Here is an 18,289-nt window from a genome sequence, read left to right on the forward strand (position 1 = left end):
TTTATTTCCGATAGCTATGAAACGCATTTTCTTTGGGTAGTGTATAATCGCTCCGAACGAAACGGGCATTACCTGGTTTCCTTTGCTTGAGTTGTAATCAAAATGAACCTTTGTTTCTTCAAAAAGTAATTTATGATCGAAGATGTGTTGATTCAGTCTTAATATGCACATCAGAGGCATATCAGAGGACAATGGACCCCATGACTCTTCTTCATTTTTAAACTTAAAAGTATCGAAAACTTTTCGCTTTACAAAGTAAAAATAGATTAATACCAAACGTTATTAATAAATATTGTATTCCATAGTTAGTTTACATTATTATGTACATTTTTGAAGTACTGTATTGTTTAATTCCATGGTTGGAAAAAGAGTTAACTTGCTTTAAACAAACCCTGCATATACACCCCAGGAATATGTAAATATATAATTAGACTGCGGTTTGATCCCGAACTTCAGTATTCAGTCGCTGTAATTTTACTAAGTAATAATATAAATAATGAAGTCCTGGGAACGTTCTCTCCTCTCCTTCCCCGTGCCCACATCTCGTCCGACCAGACACATTCAAAACGGCTGTTGGAATACATTTTGCCGATTTTCTCAACTTCAGCTGAAACTGAGACTTGAACCATCCCAGCGACTGTGATGGTGATTTAGAGTCGAGATAAAGCCGTGAGGGAGTCTCAATGAATGGCCTTCATGTTACAGGCCTTCTCATTTAAATGCATTTTGTTCTAGAAACGGTAACTTTCATCGAATATTTCCCGTCTGTGTTATTTGGGGGGTGTATGATATATCATGCCGATCGTGATATGATATATCGTGATATGATATATCATGATTGATGTATGATATATCGATATGATCGTGCCGATCTCAGCTATTTCCTGCCTGTGCGTTAACTTTCATTGAATTTTCTTCCCGTTTTTTGCAACCGAGTCTCAAACTATCTTAGCGACTGTGAAAAATGAAATGAGATATCGAATTAGAGTTGAAATAAAACTGTGAGAGAGAGAGTAAGAAACCACGGGCCTAACAAAAGAGGCCTCAAAGCTGTGCGAGTAAACAAAATGGTGGTGATTTGTTTTTGAAGCCCCTCCCACGGACACAGACTCACAGACAGAATCACCTACAGAGAATATTATGTAGATAGGCAAATGCTCTCTGTCTATCTGTCCAAACCTGAAACACAGAAACCCTCCTCAAAGAGCAAAAAAAAATTGTGTGCATCTGTGGGTGTGTCCGTGTCTGTATATTTATGCTTTGAAAATGTTTTTATCTGCAACCGCTTGTCCAATCAATGCAAAACTTTAAATGTAGGAGGGACTGCCCATGGAAAATATTTTATAGCTAACTGTGATGTCATAGATCACATGGTATGACAGCCATATTGAATTAAAGGGGAAAAATTGACATCATTTCCCCAAACATCATTTCCCCAATTTTCCCCGCTCAACAAAAAGAAAATCACACCCATGTCCGAAGGAAGTGGTTCAGTTTGGCATTTTTAATATGAAATAGGCAAAGCCTCGAAACAAACAAAACCCTTTAGACTTTAGAGTGTTACCCTTTGGAACCTCCTAGAATTACCCTTTAGAATTACCCTTTAGAACTCCTTTGAATTAACCATGGTGGGTTGGAAAGATTCCTCTTCTTAGTTTTTGACGGACGGACATGGCCGAATATTGAAGCGGCTTCACTGCTTAAAAATTGAAACATTCGCATATGTAATCAACTCACCATGGGGTATATAGGGTGATAACGATGACATCATCGGTGAATTGGTATTCCAGCCATAATTGGTTGAATTGAAATCCTTGTCCAAAAGTCTGAAACTTGTATATCTATATAACCCTATTTGTGAACGTCTGTTTGTTCGGTTGTGCCTCATGGACAGCGTAAGGAAGTGACTTAGAGAGGCAAGTGTCCACGTGTTTTTTTTACCTCTCTACCCCCGCTCCCCCCTTCCCATGCCTCCTCCCCCCCAAGCCCTCTCCCTCCCACAGATCTCCCGATGTCCCTGCTCTCCATCTTGTTCTCCCGCTCCCTTTATCATATGTTTTATGTTTTATGTGTCATTTTGTCTTTTTTGTGATCAATGTTAGCTCTTACACGAGCCTCGACCTTGTATACCAAAAAAAAAGAGAGAGGGTCCATGGTGGGTACATTTTTACCACAAAAAACATGGGCGCATCAGATTTAGACTAGGGGCATGCCCAAGGGGCGTGGCAGCGGGGCGTGCCCAAGAGGTGAGGCTTCCTCTGACTATAAAAAGCCTACTATACACGTGACTGACTATTTATTTTCCGGGCAATGCAGGGTAACTCTGCTAGTGATCTGTAACCCGATGTGAGTGAACAATTAAATTTATGTCGTTCATAACCCATACCAAGAAACTATGTGACATAATAGGGTGCATTGATGATACGGGTATATAGGGACACAATAGCACCGTGGCATAATAGTAGTGTGTTCAGTTAACGATGACGTGACGTGACGTTTTATTCAGAGCTGTTATTAATTAATTTAAAAATATTTTTTTAAACCCGATTAAATAAAAGTAATTCTTTTTTTATTGTATAATTACAATAATGAATAAGATATTTTGGAATTGCTCAATTCTGTCAGGAAGTGGCAGTAGTTGAGTGTTAGAATATATGTCCAGAAAGCAGTTGGTCTTGGTTTGAATCTTGTCTGGTCCATTTTTCGAACTGACAAAGAAAAATAAAATGGTGGATGTTTTCTTGTTGGGGTGTTTCATGTAATTTGAAAACTTATGTTTGCATCACTGTCAGATTTATTTTGAATTTGTCATATTGTTACGGATTCGTCATTTCCGTCGTTGTGGTTTTCATCCACTGTAAGCATTTTTGGTTCCATGTACTGTTATTGTTATCGTTTCAGTGGAATGGAGATAACTGTTTGCAAAAGGTAAAAAAAATTAATGTTTTAAAAGAAACCGGAACCTGGATCGAGAGAAAACCGGATGAAGAAGAGGAGGAAGAAGAAACGGAGCAAGTGAGGTGGAGAAGAAGCCGAGTTGCTTGGAGGTCTTGAGAAAACGCTGGCGAACGGGGGTCATGAGCGAACTTTGGGTTTCCTGGGAAAGGGATTCCTGTGACAGAGTGGTTATCGCTGTGACAGAAAAACCTGTGTGACAGGTTTTGCGGTTGATTCCAAAGAGAATCGTTGTTGAAGTGCAGGTACGCCTTCAGTATGAGCTCGTCGGCCATTTTGCCTCGCTCCTGATTTCGCATCGCTCCAGGCTTTTCACCTCGCTCCAACCATTTCACCGCATCCAGCCATTAGCCTGGTTTGCGTGTGTAACGTGGATTTCGAGTGGGAATTTGCGGTTCGCCGTCTGGGAGCCGTTGAACGTTCATACCCGAAGGTGTGATTTCCCAGTCGCCTCTTGAGGGCACCTTTGCGCATCTTTGGCAGCGTGACTGTCAACCGAACAGGATTCTGGTCTCGACACGACATCGTTCTTATGATCACCGGAGCATGGATCGACTTTGGCTTGATGCTGGGACAGAGACTTTGGGAATGTTATTTTCGCTCACTTGGAGCACAGTGAGTTATATTGTACGAAACTGATGGTACCATCATAGGAATGATATATTTGTTGTACAATTGATTAATATTGTTCTTGTACTGTTATTCTTGTGTGACCTTAATACAATACTTGTTTGTTGGTAACAATTGGTGTGGTTTCACCATTGGTCTTTAACACACAGAATAACACATCTTTCTGCCGTGACTGCTTTCGGGGCTCGGAGGTACACCGTGACCGGGGTTTGGGGAGGAGCACGTAACACGTATTGAATCACAAAAGTGAAACGAGCCTTCACGTGTGTGCAGGGCAAGGTTGTGTTACAGGAATAAAATGCCAGGAAATACATTTCAAGTTTTCATCGCCGTTTCCGACATGGCTAAAACAGATTGATGACAAAACTGTAGATGCAAATGAATACTTGTGTGCAAATGCATTGAGTCACAGATCACTACACAATAAGTCAACACATTATATGGTTACTTTCTTGTCAAGTTTTAGGCATGCAATTGTAAGTAATAGTAGCAACATGATGTACATACAAGTACTGCATGTCACTTGTTTTGGCAGCATTAGGCATATTTCAGAAACAGAGATGATACATAACATCTTACTAACATTCTTACTATTAAATGGAGCAAACATGGATGTCACAGAAACTCTGAAATTTACATGTGGTGGAATTAGCGCCGCCTTTGGTGGTAGCCGGTATTACAAGTTATCTTCTATGACTATGATATCTTCATATGACAGTATGATATGCTGTGATCGATAAAATTTCTTTAAAAAATGATTTTAAAAAATATGTTGTGGATTTCCAAAACTGTGTTCGTGCACATTGCCCACTGAAGGTGGGCCGACAAGGGTACTCTCACTCAGAGGGCAACATATACTGTGAGAGGAGGGCGCGAGTGCCCACTAGTGTTTACAATTTAAACAAGCGTGATGCCTAGGTCCCCCGTCGGTGAAGTGATGTGAGTTGACAAAGTGGAAGACGCAAGGCGGCCATCTTGGATTTTGACGTGGCGACCCAATTTTCAATAGCGTTCTTCCTTATGCGTAGATACACCCACACACCAGGTTAGAAGTTGGTACTTCACTTATTTTTCAAGATATTTCGCTCACAAGGTTCAGACATACATGGCGTCAGACATACATGGCGGCTGCCATCTTGGATTTTGACGTGGGTTGCACACACACACCAAATTAGAATTCGGTCCTTCGCTTGGTCACGGACGCACGTACGCATGTTCGCCCGCACACACGGACAGAGGGGAAAACCATAGTCCCCCTTTCGCCCCGCTGTGCGACGGGGGACAATAAGGCTTGGCAGCTCATTGTGGTATGAGCAATGACTGGAAATATTTCAGGTATGCTGTATTAGTGTTGGTTCATTATATCTTGTTTTTATTCGCATTTTTTTCTTAATGCACAAACACGTTGTTGTGATCAGGATCACAGTCCAGCACGTGATTGCAGAGAGTGCTGTGAAGATGGCTTATGATCCGACGTCATGCAACACGGCGATTATAATGAAAAAATAATAATTCAATCATTGTCAATGAACACGATTTGCCAACAAAAGCAATTACCCTGTTTTGCTCCTATCAGTGTACATGTTGCCATTCGTTACGCAGTTCAATCACGTGCAGCAGTTACTCTGCAAGCAAATGAGCAGACACTCTCTTTTCTGCTAAAATCAAGAAAATAAGCCAACATACAGATGAAATGTTCTTTGCATCTTCCAAACTGTCTATTCATGCAATTAATTGCTGCACAAGATGTCATCTTTAATTCATTTTAAGACATGATACATTCACAAATCAAGCTCTAAGCTTTTTGGGGAGTGGTGTCATGGTGGTCAGTCGTTGGTGTGCAACGTCAAGCTGCTGACCGCAAGATCCATCCAGATTTATTAATGGAGATCAGTGGTTATGTGGAATGTGGTGTCACGATGGCTTTTGAAGAAGAGGAGCACTGTCGAGAGTCGGGCCTTGGCACCTTTTTGGATGTGAATTTGTTTCGATGTTAATTACTTTCTTCTCCACTGTGCCAGAGTAACCAATGGTGGGAAAACGACTCTGGCTCAGAGGCTGCTTTCTGCATTCCCACGGTGCAGGATCATTCATCAGGACACTTTCTTTAAGGCAAGTTATTCTACACAAGAAACAAGAAACCTCACAATGTGACATCACATCTGGATATTGATGTCACGCTATTGAGTCGAATCACAAGATTTTGAGAAAACAGTATGAAAAAAGGAGGGGATGAAAGAGAGATTTCCTGGTGGGATTTAGAAAGAAAACAGAATCATAATGAGAAATTCAAGATGTTGTGGTGCTGTGCACACACGACTCGATTGCCAGAGAGGTAGGCCACAACGCGTTGGTACATACAAAGAGTCTTTATTAAGAGCTCGCACTTCAGCACTGGGCGGGCTCGAACTTAGAGCCCGCATATATGTCCCGAGGCCACGCCTTGCCCCCGGGCGTGGCCGATCGGCCGATAGGCGGGGCATGCATTACAGTTCCCCGCCTGGACGTTCGCGCCACCTGCTGGTGCGCTGAATTCTTGTCCCTTGTGTCTGCCACACGCGCCCCCCCAGAATTCCCGCACACCTGAAGGGTGAGTTTGCAGGGAAGCCGGATGACCCGGCCGAAACGCCCCCTGGCGATGCGTGCAGGGCTGGCGGGTGCCGGGGGTCTGACCGCCGGGGGGCGGCCTCGACGCAGATGCAGAGCTGCTTGCGGGGGGTGATCCAGATCGAGGTGGGCCGGCTTGAGGCGGTCCACGGAGACACGATCCGGGTCACCGCCGATGTCGATGGTGAAATATTTGTCCCCGGTCTCCAGCACGTGGAAGGGCCCGTCGTACGGGGGCCGTAGCGGTGGCCGGTGGGCGTCGTGCCGGACGAAGACGTACTCCGCCGTGCGAAGCTCCAGGGCGACGTGGGAAGATGGGCAACCGTGGTGTGCCGTCGGCACCGGGGCGAACCTCCGGGCGGTCTCCTGCAGGGTGGAGCGCTGTTGCGCCGCGGACCAAGGAGCTGTGGAGTCCGGGATAAATTAGCCCGGTACCCGCAGTGGTTGCCCGAAGACCAGCTCCGCCGAGGACGCGCGCAGGTCGTCCTTGGGCGCCGTCCCGAGGCCCAGCAGGACCCAGAGGAGCCTGTCGGCCCAGCTGCCATCGCGGAGGCTGGCCCGGAGCGCGGCCTTTATTGAGCGATGAAAGCGCTCGCACAGGCCATTGGCCTGGAAGTGGTAGACCGTGGTGCGGTGTAGTTTGACACCGAGCCCTTGCGCCACTGCGCCCCAGAGCTCCGATGTGAACTGGGGGCCGCGGTCGGACGAGATGTCCGAGTGGGCACCGAACCGGGCAACCCAAGTGGCGATGAAGGCGTGCGCCACATCAGCCGCAGACGTGTGGTGCGGTCCACCATGGTGAGGAGGTGTGTGAACCCTCGCGAGGGGGGCAGAGGTCCCACCAAGTCGACGTGAACGTGGTCGAACCGACGCTCGGGCACCGTAAACGGGGCCAACGGGGCCTGCGTGTGGCTGTGCACCTTTGCGCGCTGGCACGCTCGGCACGTCCTGGCCCAGTCTCAGACGTCCTTCCTGAGGCCATGCCAGACGAACTTCGCCGCGACGAGCTTCTGGGATGCCTTCGTGCCCAGGTGGGACAGGCCGTGGATGGCGTCGAAAACTGGGTGCCGCCAGCCAGCGGGCACGATGGGGCGAGGCCGGCCGAGGGAGACGTCGCATAGGAGGGCCACGCCCGTGGCGTCGAACGGCACCCCGGTGACGCGGAGGCCCGTGACGGCGGTCCGCAAGGCCTTGATGCCAGGGTCGGCGGACTGGTCCTCCGCCATCCGGGTATAGTCGACCCCGAGGTGGACCGCGTGCACGACGGACCGGGAAAGGCAAGCCGCCACCGGGTTGTCTTTACCCGCCACGTGACGGATGTCCGTCGTGTACTCGGACACAGCAGAGAGGTGACGCTGTTGCCGTGCCGACCATGGCTCGGCGACCTTGGCCATCGCGAACACAAGGGGCTTGTGGTCGACGAAAGCCGTGAACGGGCGGCCCTCGAGCAGATGGCGGAAGTGTCGGACCGCCAGGTGGGGCCCAAAGCTCCTCGCGGTCGAAGGTGCTATAGCGGCGTTCGTGCGGGCGAAGCTGCCGGCTAAAAAACGCCAGCGGCTGCCAAGCACCACGCACCCACTGCTCGTCACCGCGCCCACTGTGTAGTCCGACGCGTCGGTGGTGAGGGCGATCGGTGCATCGGGCTCCGGGTGCGCCAGCATGGTGGCGTTGGCCAGGGCCAGCTTTGCGCCCGCAAATGCCGCGGCCATCGGCTCCGACCAGGCGACGTCACCTTTGCCCGGCTTGCCCCCGAGGGCCTCGTGCAGGGGGCGGAGGAGCTGGGCGACGTGGGGCACGAAGCGGTGGTAAAAATTTACCATGCCCAGGAATTCCTGGAGCCCCTTGATCGTGCGGGGGCGAGGGAAATCCCTGACCGCCTCCACCTTGGCCGGTGAAGGGACGGCCCCGTGTCTGGTGATGCGGTGCCCCAAGAAGTCGATGATGGCGACGCCGAAACGGCACTTTGCGGGGTTGATGATTAGGCCATGCTGGCCCAGGCGTTCGAAAAGCATGCGGAGGTGGAGTAGGTGCTCCTCCCGGGACGCGCTCGTGACTAGGATGTCGTCCAGGTAGATGAAGAGGAAAGGTAAGTCGCGCAAGACGCTGTCCATAAGCCGTTGGAACGCCTGGGCCGCATTCTTCAACCCGAAAGGCATTCTCAGGAACTCGAAGAGGCCGAAAGGGGTAATGACGGCCGTCTTCGGGACATCGCCCGGTTGTACGGGGACCTGGTGGTAGCCCCGGATGAGGTCCACCTTGGAAAACACGGTCGTGTTTGCCAACCGGGCAGAAAAGTCCTGGATATGCGGGACCGGGTAGCGGTCGGGGGTGGTGGCATCATTGAGCTGGCGGTAGTCCCCGCACGGCCGCCATCCCCCGCCGGGCTTCGGCACAATGTGCAGAGGGGAAGCCCAAGCGCTGTTGGAGCGCTGTACGATCCCCAGCCACTCCAGCGTGGCGAACACTGCTTTCGCCACCACGAGCTTTGTGGGTTCGAGTCGGCGTGCCCGGGCGTAGACCGGCGGCCCGACTGTGGGTATATGGTGCTCCACCCCGTGTTTAACGGCCACCGCTGAGAAGGTGGGCCGCGTGAGGGCCGGGAAACTGGCTAGGAGGTGGGTAAAGTCGTCCGCTGCCGGAAGCGTGCAAACTAAACTCGCCGGGACGGAACCTTCCAGCAAGCTGCTTGGCAAGCCGCTCAGTGAGCCGCTCAGCAAACAAGTGAGTGAGCTGAAGGTTTCGGCCTGTACGAGACGTCTGGGCTTTACGTCGACCAACAGCCCTTGCGCACATAGGAAGTCCGCGCCCAGCAGTGCCATTGGCACGCTGGCGGTCATGAACGACCATTGAAAGCGCTGCCCTCTGAACCGCAGTGAGAGGCAACGCTTCCCGAATGTGCGGATGGGTGTACCGTTGGCGGCAAGCAAAGCGGGGCCCGGCCCGCGGTTTGCTTGTTGGACGTGGAGGCGGGGAGGACGCTTACCTACGCTCCTGTGTCGCAAAGGAAACGGCGCCCGGACAAGGTGTCCGTGATGAACAGGAGGCTGCCGGAATGGCCGACGCTCATGGCCGCAAGTGAGAGCCGGTCGTTTCCCGACCCGTCAAAAGAGCACAGCGGGCGACACGTTTTAGCCTGGCGGCCGAACCTGGCATGGTAGTAGCACCAGGTTTGCGGCGGTAACGGCCGCGGCGGCCGTGCCAGCGGCGGTAGTGGTGGCGGCGGCGGTAGTGGACGGGGCGTCACAGCGGCCACGAGGGAAGCCGGGGGCGCCGGAGACTCCGCGCCGGGATCCACTACGGCAGCATCATACACCGACCGCGTATCGCAGGCCGCGAAATACTTGTCGGCCTCTCCAGCCAGGGCGCGGGGTTCGTTTATTTTGGAACCGGCCAGTGCGAGGCGTACCTGTGCAGGTAGCTGGCGTAGGAAAAGCGCCCAGAATAAGAAATCCAGGGGCTGGTCTCCAAGCAGGGACAGCATGGAATCCATCCGGACGGATGGTCGTGTGTCGCCGAGGGCGGGAAGGTCCAGGAGGCGGTCGGCCCGTTCGATCTCCGTGAGCCCGAACGTGGCGATGAGGAGACGTTTGAGCGCCTCGTACTTGTTGTCGCCCGGCGGGCGCCGAAGGATGGACACGACTCGGGCGGCAGTGCCGGGCCCGAGGGCGGCGACCACGTGGTAGTACCTGGTCTCGTCCGCCGTTATGCCTCGGAGTTGGAATTGAGCTTCGGCTTGCAAAAACCAAACGTCGGCTTGCGCTTCCCAAAACTCGGCGAGCTTGACTGCGATGGCGTTGGTAGCCATGGCGCGTTTGGTGGTCAGCAACGGCTGAACCAATCGGGGTCACCAGTGTGGTGCTGTGCACACACGACTCGATTGCCAGAGAGGTAAGCCACAATGCGTTGGTACATACAAAGAGTCTTTATTAAGAGCTCGCACTTCAGCACTGGGCGGGCTCGAGCTTAGAGCCCGCATATATGTCCCGAGGCCACGCCTTGCCCCCGGGCGTGGCCGATAGGCAGGGCATGCATTACAGTTCCCCGCCTGGACGTTCGCGCCACCTGCTGGTGCGCTGAATTCTTGTCCCTTGTGTCCGCCACAATGTCATTTTTTGCTGTGAAAGACAAATTTTTGTTCAAGAAAACCCATGTTCATATATTGTTCTCTTTTACAGCCTCCAGAGCAGGTGGCAATAGGAGAGCATGGATTTTATCAGTATGATGGTGAGAAAATTACAACATTGTACTTGGTGGAATCAGAAAAATTAGCTTCTATAAGATTTTGTTGTTGTTGATGTTGTTGTTGTTGTTGTTGTTGTTGTTGTTGTTGTTGTATAACGCCGGATAGTTCTCTAGAACAAGCCCGCGGCATAGAGACAGCCGATCGATCTCCCAGGAGCGACACAGACATCCCCCACATTCAGGATGGTGTACCCCCACCTTCAGGAAGTCAGGGCCATGACAGAGTTAGAGAGAGAAAGAGAGAAACAGAGAAACAGAGAAGCAGAGAAAGTAAGAGAAAACAGATACAAGTGGAAAGGGCTGGTCCATGGGGATTGATTGGCACTCTGTGTCTGTGCTGCCCTGACGAATCCGGGCAGCAGGGAAGAATGGGGAACATTTGGCCCCAGGCTTGCATTGCGGGTACAACCACCACGAAGAGGCGAAATAATAGCAAAAAAGATTGGGTTGGCTGATTTGGTGTTTACATCTGAGCACATTGATTGTGATGCAAAGATTTAAATTTTGAATCCCATGTACTGTTTGGATTTTTAAATATTTCCAGGATATCTATAATGCAAAGAAAAGCGAGGATACACACATAGAGCAGGATGGAGGAATTAAATAGTGATACTTGGAGGAAGAATGCGTGAGGGGGAGGATGAGAGTTAATGATAATTATGATGTCGTACGTCATGTGGTACAGGCGCCATCTTGGAAAAACGTTACACGTCTATATCTCCAAAACAGCTCAATGGAAAAAATTGAAACGTGGCTCATTGTCAAGTATTTCCCTATTGATTCTTGTCTTTTTGCAATTGTTGTTTTCATGTATTGTTATGCATTATGTTTGCCACTCTGTCAAAGCGCCTTTGGGATTCTGGAAAAGCGCTATACAAAATAAATGAATTATTATTATTATTATTAAGTACTCCCCATGGGGAATAAGATATGTTGATGATCATGTCATCGGTGTCTTCATTATGACGTCATAATTCGACAAGTGCAACGCTTTATCTGATCAGGATGAAAAAATTTCCTCTGCAACTGTTAGTCCGATGGACACAAAATTTGTACCATGGGAGCGCCCCCTCCTGTAGAATATTTTAATAATTATGACGTCATAGGTCACGTGATACTGGGGCCATCTGGGAAAAACCGAAAAACGTTTCACCACTATATCTCCGAAACCGCCCCATGGACAAAATTGAAACATGGCTCATTGTAAAGAACTCCGCATGGGGAATAGGTGTTGTTCTCGATTACATCATTGGTTCCATAATTATGACGTCATAAATCGACAGGAACAACACTTAGTCTGATTAGTTTTAAATGTATTGAGCATGATCTAGCAACAATTATATTAAAGAATATAAAGTTATGATGTCATCGCTCACGTGGTCTGGCAGCCATATCGGATTAAAGAAATAAACAACTTCAAAAACAGAAGATTTGGCCCGCACCAAATAGACTGCTCAGGGTAAGTATTCTATGAATACCATCTAGTTAAGCAAGAAATCAGAGGTGTTCATTTTATTCTGGTAGGACACTGTGCACATTATCAGTACTAGGGCATGCCCGTACGTGGGTGCCCGTTCCTTGCCAAAAAAAAAAAAAAACGCTACCCGTACGCTCTACCCCGCCCGTACGCCCGTAAACAAAAAAAACAATGCTCTTCGCTTCCGCCCTTCGCTCTGACTGAATTGGGAGAAATAATGCGCATAAGAAATCGAGAAATTATTATTTTCTCCGGAAGAAATCGAATTACGAACCGTAATGGCGCAGGCTCTCGGGCTCGCAACAACGCGTTCTGTGATTGGCTGCCGGAAGTGAAGTCTTCACTGTCGCAAATGTGAAGCGATGAATACGATGAATCGCAAATTAGTTTTAATTAGTTTTAAAACATAGTTTAACGGCAACATAGTTTGCCGACGGGAAATAAATGAATACGCTCTCAAATGTGCCATCCGAGGCAGAGTCTGTTCGCCACGTTCGGCACACGTGATAGCTCGCTGCTCTCTGATTGGTTGAATCGTTTTTTGGACATAGCTCGGTAACTACTTCTGCGATTAATTTAAAACCTTGAAAAGGCACATCCTCGGGTCCCCAGCAATATACCTGGCAAGTTTCAAGTATATCGGACCGGTAGTTGTCGAGAAACAGCGGTCACAGACAAACATACATACAAACATACAAACATACAAACATACAAACATACAAACATACAAACATACACACAGAGATTGCTGGAATTATAGATAGATTTGAATTCAGAAATTACGATTGATTAAAGTGACTGTCTTTATTGCATCTGTGTGGGGTGCAGTGTTAGAGGCACTGAATATGGATGCTATGGTGAATGAAATCCAAAGGTGGATGAACACAGAAGATAAGGAGTGCCCACGGCTTCTAATAGTTGAAGGGTTTCTTCTGTACACTTATCCGTGAGTTTTTAACCTACTTGTTTCTGATACGTTATACACACTAGTGTGACTTGGCACGCTCCGCGCTCCTCACCACATGTCGTTTCAGAGGGATAGGCATCTTTGACCATTTCGGTGTCTTTTGGGTATTTTGGGTCTTCATGGTGTTTTGGGTTTTCAGTGCCATTTGGGGTCTTCAGGGTATTTTGGGTCTTCAGGGTCTTCAGGGACATTTGGGTCTTCAGGGTCTTTTTGAGCCTCAGGGCCTTCAAGGATATTTTGTGTCTTTGGGGTGTTTTGTGTCTTAGAGGTCTTTGGGGTCTTCAGGCTATTTTGGGTCTTCGGGGTGTTTTGGGTCTTTGGGTCTTTTGAGTCTTCAGGGTGTTTTGGGTATTCAGGGGTGTTTTGGGTCTTCGGGGTGTTTTGGGTCTTCAGGGTCTTTGTGGTCTTTTGAGTCTTCTGGGTCTTCAGGGACATTTGGGTCTTCAGGGTCTTTTTGAGCCTCAGGGCCTTCAAGGGTATTTTGGGTCTTTGGGGTGTTTTGTGTATTAGAGGTCTTTGGGGTATTCGGGGTCTTCAGGGTATTTTGGGTCTTCAGGGGTCTTTGTGGTCTTCTGAGTGTTTTTTGGTCTTCGGGATGTTTTGGGTCTTCGGGGTCTTTTGGGTCTTTGGGGTCTTTTGGGTCTTCGGGGTGTTTTGGGTATTAGGGGTGTTTTGGGTCTTTGGGGTGTTTTGGGTCTTTGGGGTGTTTTGGGTCTTCAGGGTGTTTTGGGTATTTTAGGTCTTTGGGGCCATTTGGGTTTTGAGGGTCTTTTTGAGTTTCTGGGCCTTCAAGAGTATTTTGGGTCTTTGGGGTGTTTTGGGTCTTCAGGGTCTTCAGGGTCTTTAAGGGCATTTTGGGTCTTCAGGGGTATTGGTGGTCTGAATGGTCTTGGGGTAATTAAAGGGTCATCAAGGGTCTGAGGGGTCTCAGCAGTCTAAACGTAATTAATAGGGTTAATTAAGAGGGTGTTAATTTTCTTTGAAGAAGAAGAAGACGTTTGCATCGCATATAAACATACATACATAATGACATAACTACATGTCCATTTACGTTTGCTCTATTATAATAAAGATATGATATGACAAGTAAAGATACATTCAAAGTACACCGCCCCCATGCCAAATAATTAAATATCCTACAGCACGGCTCGTGGAGGCTGCATTGGGAGGGAGAGGTGTACAATAATTGATTGATTAATTGTATAATTAAAATCAATAAAAGATGATCACAAAATATTTTCTTAATCAATTGGCTAATAGCATAACTAAACAACTAGTGCTTCATCCGAAGATGTATCTTTTAGAAATTCAATTAAATAAGTCATTAATATAAAATTAAATAATTAATTGATTAATCAATAAATATAATTAATCAATTAATCAATAAATAATTAATCGAATAAATGATTAATCAATAAATCAAAAATATCCTTGTTAGCCACATCACTTGGTCACTGTCATGTCCAAATATTAGCTTCCCAGCTCAAAAGGTGCCTGAGATATTGGCCAAATGAGAAAGAAAATAAATAAATGATTAATAATGAAAATAAATAAATAATAATCATTTAAAAAATTAAATTATTAATCAATTCGGTCACAGAACACATAAACCACCACCATTTCATCAGAATCTGTAACTTAAAAAAAAAAGTCATTAATCGAATAATTACATAATTAATCAATTAATTGATGAATTGATTAATTAATAAATCAAAAATAGCCTTTGCAGCCAAATCATCTGGTCATTGGCACGTCCAAATATCAGCTTCCTAACTCAAAAGGTGCCTGAGTTAATGGTCAGAAGAGAAAGGAAATTTGATTAATTAAATAAGTATTTAATTGATCACTAATAATTAAATAACTCCTCAATTAATTGATTAATCAAAAAACAAAAAAATAATGTTTTTGACAAAGGACTTGCTCACTATTGTGCCGAAATTTCAGCTTCCTAGCTCAAAGGATGGCTGAGATATCGCATGGACAAACAAGCAAGAAAGAAAACAAACAAGAAAACAAACAAGAAAACAAACAAGTAAAGATACATTCAAAGTACACCGCCCCCATGCCAAATAATTAAACATCCTACAGCGCAGCATTGCCAGGTCGCCTCCGGCGCCCGGCAATACCGCAGTGCAGCTCATGGAGGCTGCATTGGGAGGGAGAGGTGTACACTAATTGATTGATTAATTGTACAAGTACAGATACATTCAAAGTACACCGCCCCCATGCCAAATAATTAAATATCCTACAGCGCAGCATTGCCAGGTCGCCTCCGGCGCCCGGCAATACCGCAGTGCAGCTCATAGAGGCTGCATTGGGAGGGAGAGGTGTACACTAATTGATTGATTAATTGTACAAGTACAGATACATTCAAAGTACACCGCCCCCATGCCAAATAATTAAACATCCTACAGCGCAGCATTGCCAGGTCGCCTCCGGCGCCCGGCAATACCGCAGTGCAGCTCATAGAGGCTGCATTTGGAGGGAGAGGTGCACAATATTTGATTGATTAATTGTATAATTAAAATCAATAAAAGATTATCACAAAATATTTTCTTAATTAATTGGCTATGAGCATAACTAAATACTTGGGCAGTTCAGACCGAAAAATAGTTCGTATCGTTCATTTTTTCAGGAAAGCACCAAATTTGGCACAGATGTAGTTTGGACCTATACAATTGTTTTCCTGAGGGGTGCCCAAAAATTCAGAACCCCTGGTGGCCGCCATATTGAATTTCAACATGACCGCACTCTGTGACCTATTTCCCTCAATAACTTCTATACTATGAGCGATAACACCACAGTTCCAGTGTCTTACCCCATGTTTTCATGGTCTCTGAATCCAATGGGATCAATTGCATAAAGATTGGCATCCATCATCTTTAATTTCAAGATGGCCGCCATGGTGTTTCCATTTTCCTTGAATCTCTCATAGTATTTTAGGTAAAATTTCAATTCCAAGTGATACACATTGTTTTATTGGTCTCTGATAACAATGAAATGGTATTAATTAATCAAAGTTACACACAGTTGCAGTTTTAACTTAAAATATTGTGGGCACTTGAAAGGTGGAGGCTCTCGCACAGACGCGTGGTACTACAAGCACTGTCCATCGCAGTCACACAGTGATGTGCAGGGCAGATTTGCCCTGGAGCATTTACAGTTGCCTTTACAGGCCGACTTACAATGGCAGCTTGTAAGCTCTGAACATGCCTGCTGTATCAGTGGTATTGTGGTCAAATTGGTGTCCAAGAAGTCCCTGTTTTCATCCAGCCCCAATCAGCTGGTGATGGAAGTTCTGGGTAGGGCGCAAGTGCCTGACTCCATACGTGTCCAGCCTGAAAACATGCACGTTTTAGGTGTTGTTCGAAGGCGTCTGCTGTTGGGGGAATGTGATCAATTGTTCTTGCCTTCTTCGTGAACAAGTGTCGGCGCATGTCATTCACTGTCTTTATCTCGGTAGTCCGGTCATAGAGGATGGCAACATATCTTTCTATGCTCTGTAGTTCCATAGTAATAGCGTCCACAGATGGCCTATAAGCGAGAGCATGAAAGGTCTGCATGATGCTGGGGTATGCCTCCCAAGCCTCCCAGGCTGTCTTTTTCCCAATTTGGGCAAAAAATGACACTGTGTCGCAGCCAGTGAAGGCATGAAATAATGGCAAAGACTCGGACTTCCTGCGGCCAAGGCCGGTGGCAATTTTGTGGATGGCAAGGTAGCGGTAGCTTTTACCAGTGCCAATGGCAATCCAGAGTTCCTCCACACCGTGTGACTGGTAGGTAAAGTAGTGTGCTATTGCCAAGACCACAATATCAGAATCTACAGTTCGAATCGATACCCGTTTTCTCCCCTTTTTCACGGCATCCAGGACATTTTTTTGGATTTTTTGGACTTTCTGAATTTTTGGGCGCCCCTCAGGAAAACAATTGTATAGGTCCATACTACATCTGTGCCAAATTTGGTGCTTTCCTGAAAAAATAAACGATGCTTCCTCTTAACTGCCTAACTAAAACCAATAGTGCTTCATCCGAAGATGTATCTTTTAGAAATTTAATGAAATAAGTCATTAATAAAAAATTAAATAATTATTTGATTAATCAATAAATAATTAATCGATTAAATGATTAAACAATAAATCAAAAATATCCTTGATAGCCACATCACTTGGTCACTGTCATGTCCAAATATTAGGTTCCTAGCTCAAAAGGTGAATGAGATATTGGTCAAATGAGAAAGAAAATAAATAAATGATTAATAATGAAAATAAATAAATAATAGTCATTAAAAAATTAAATTATTAATCAATTCGGTCACAGAACACATAAACCACCACCATTTCATCAGAATCTGTAACTGAAAAAAAACATTTTTGTTCGTAATTAATTGAATAATTAAATAATTAATCGATTAATTGATTAATTGATTAATCAATAAATCAAAAATATCCTTAATAGCCACATCACTTGGTCACTCATGTCCAAATATTAGCTTCCTAGCTCAAAATGGCAGCAAAATGGTCTCACTCAGGCCGACTGGGACGGTCTTCAAGCAGCCGTCAATCGTCTGGATTGGTCTCCCATCTCCACTGCCTCTGACATCAATTCTTCCTGGGAATTCTTCCAAAGCAAACTGATCTCTCTCATGCACAGATTTATCCCATCTCGCCTTCAGTTGTCTTACCCTTCCTCCCGTCCATGGTACACTGAATCTTGTGGTGAGGCAGTTGCCCTGAAACAACTTGCCTTTGCCTCTTGGAAGGCTAATCCAACTGAAGGAAATCTCAGTTCCTTCCACCAAGCTCGGAACAAGTGTGTGTCTACCCTCAGGAGTGCCAGGAAGCACTATCTCTCCTCACTCAAGAATGAACTCTCAAACCTGTCTCCTTCCTCCAAATCCTGGTGGCGTCTGGTCAAATCCGTTTCTGGTGTTTGTTCCCCCTCCATCCCCTCCCTTACCTCAAATGGCCACACAGTTGACATCGCACGTGACAAAGCCGAATGCCTCAACTCTGTGTTTGCCTCAAAATCCTTAGTCCCAAACCCATCTCTCTCTGTTCCCACCTTTCCCAGTCGAACCAAACTGCTCCTGGACTCTGTGACCTTCTCTCCTGACAAGGTGGAGGAGTTTTTGTCAAACCTCGACTCTGATTCTGCAACTGGACCAGATGGCATCAGCCCACGGGTCCTAAAATCCTGCTCTGCCGCTCTATCTCACCCTCTCTCTGTTCTTTTCACCCTATCTTTTGCTCAAGGTCATCTGCCAGCATCCTGGAAATCAGCTAACATTACCGCTTTACACAAAAAAGGTGCAAAAACAGATCCTTGCAACTACAGACCAATCAGCCTGCTCCCAATTATCAGCAAAGTCATGGAATCCATCATTGCTTCGGATATGAAATCTTTCCTCTTCT

At 46.7% G+C, this 18,289-nt stretch overlaps 1 protein-coding gene across 1 annotated transcript in view; it reads left to right on the forward strand.

Annotated features, from left to right (window-relative positions):
- LOC137425627 (nicotinamide riboside kinase 2-like) overlaps window positions 1–18,289 on the forward strand; it is a 121,946-nt gene that overhangs the window by 81,339 nt on the left and 22,318 nt on the right. The window contains exons 2-4 of the mRNA XM_078776898.1: window positions 5,607–5,697; window positions 10,368–10,416; window positions 12,740–12,857. Of these exons, the coding sequence (XP_078633024.1) occupies window positions 5,607–5,697; window positions 10,368–10,416; window positions 12,740–12,857 (258 nt within the window). The remainder of the gene's footprint in view (window positions 1–5,606; window positions 5,698–10,367; window positions 10,417–12,739; window positions 12,858–18,289) is intronic.

Source organism: Myxine glutinosa, chromosome 4 (assembly GCF_964187855.1).
Source record: "Myxine glutinosa chromosome 4, kmMyxGlut1.1, whole genome shotgun sequence".
In the NCBI taxonomy this organism is placed as follows: domain Eukaryota; kingdom Metazoa; phylum Chordata; class Myxini; order Myxiniformes; family Myxinidae; genus Myxine; species Myxine glutinosa.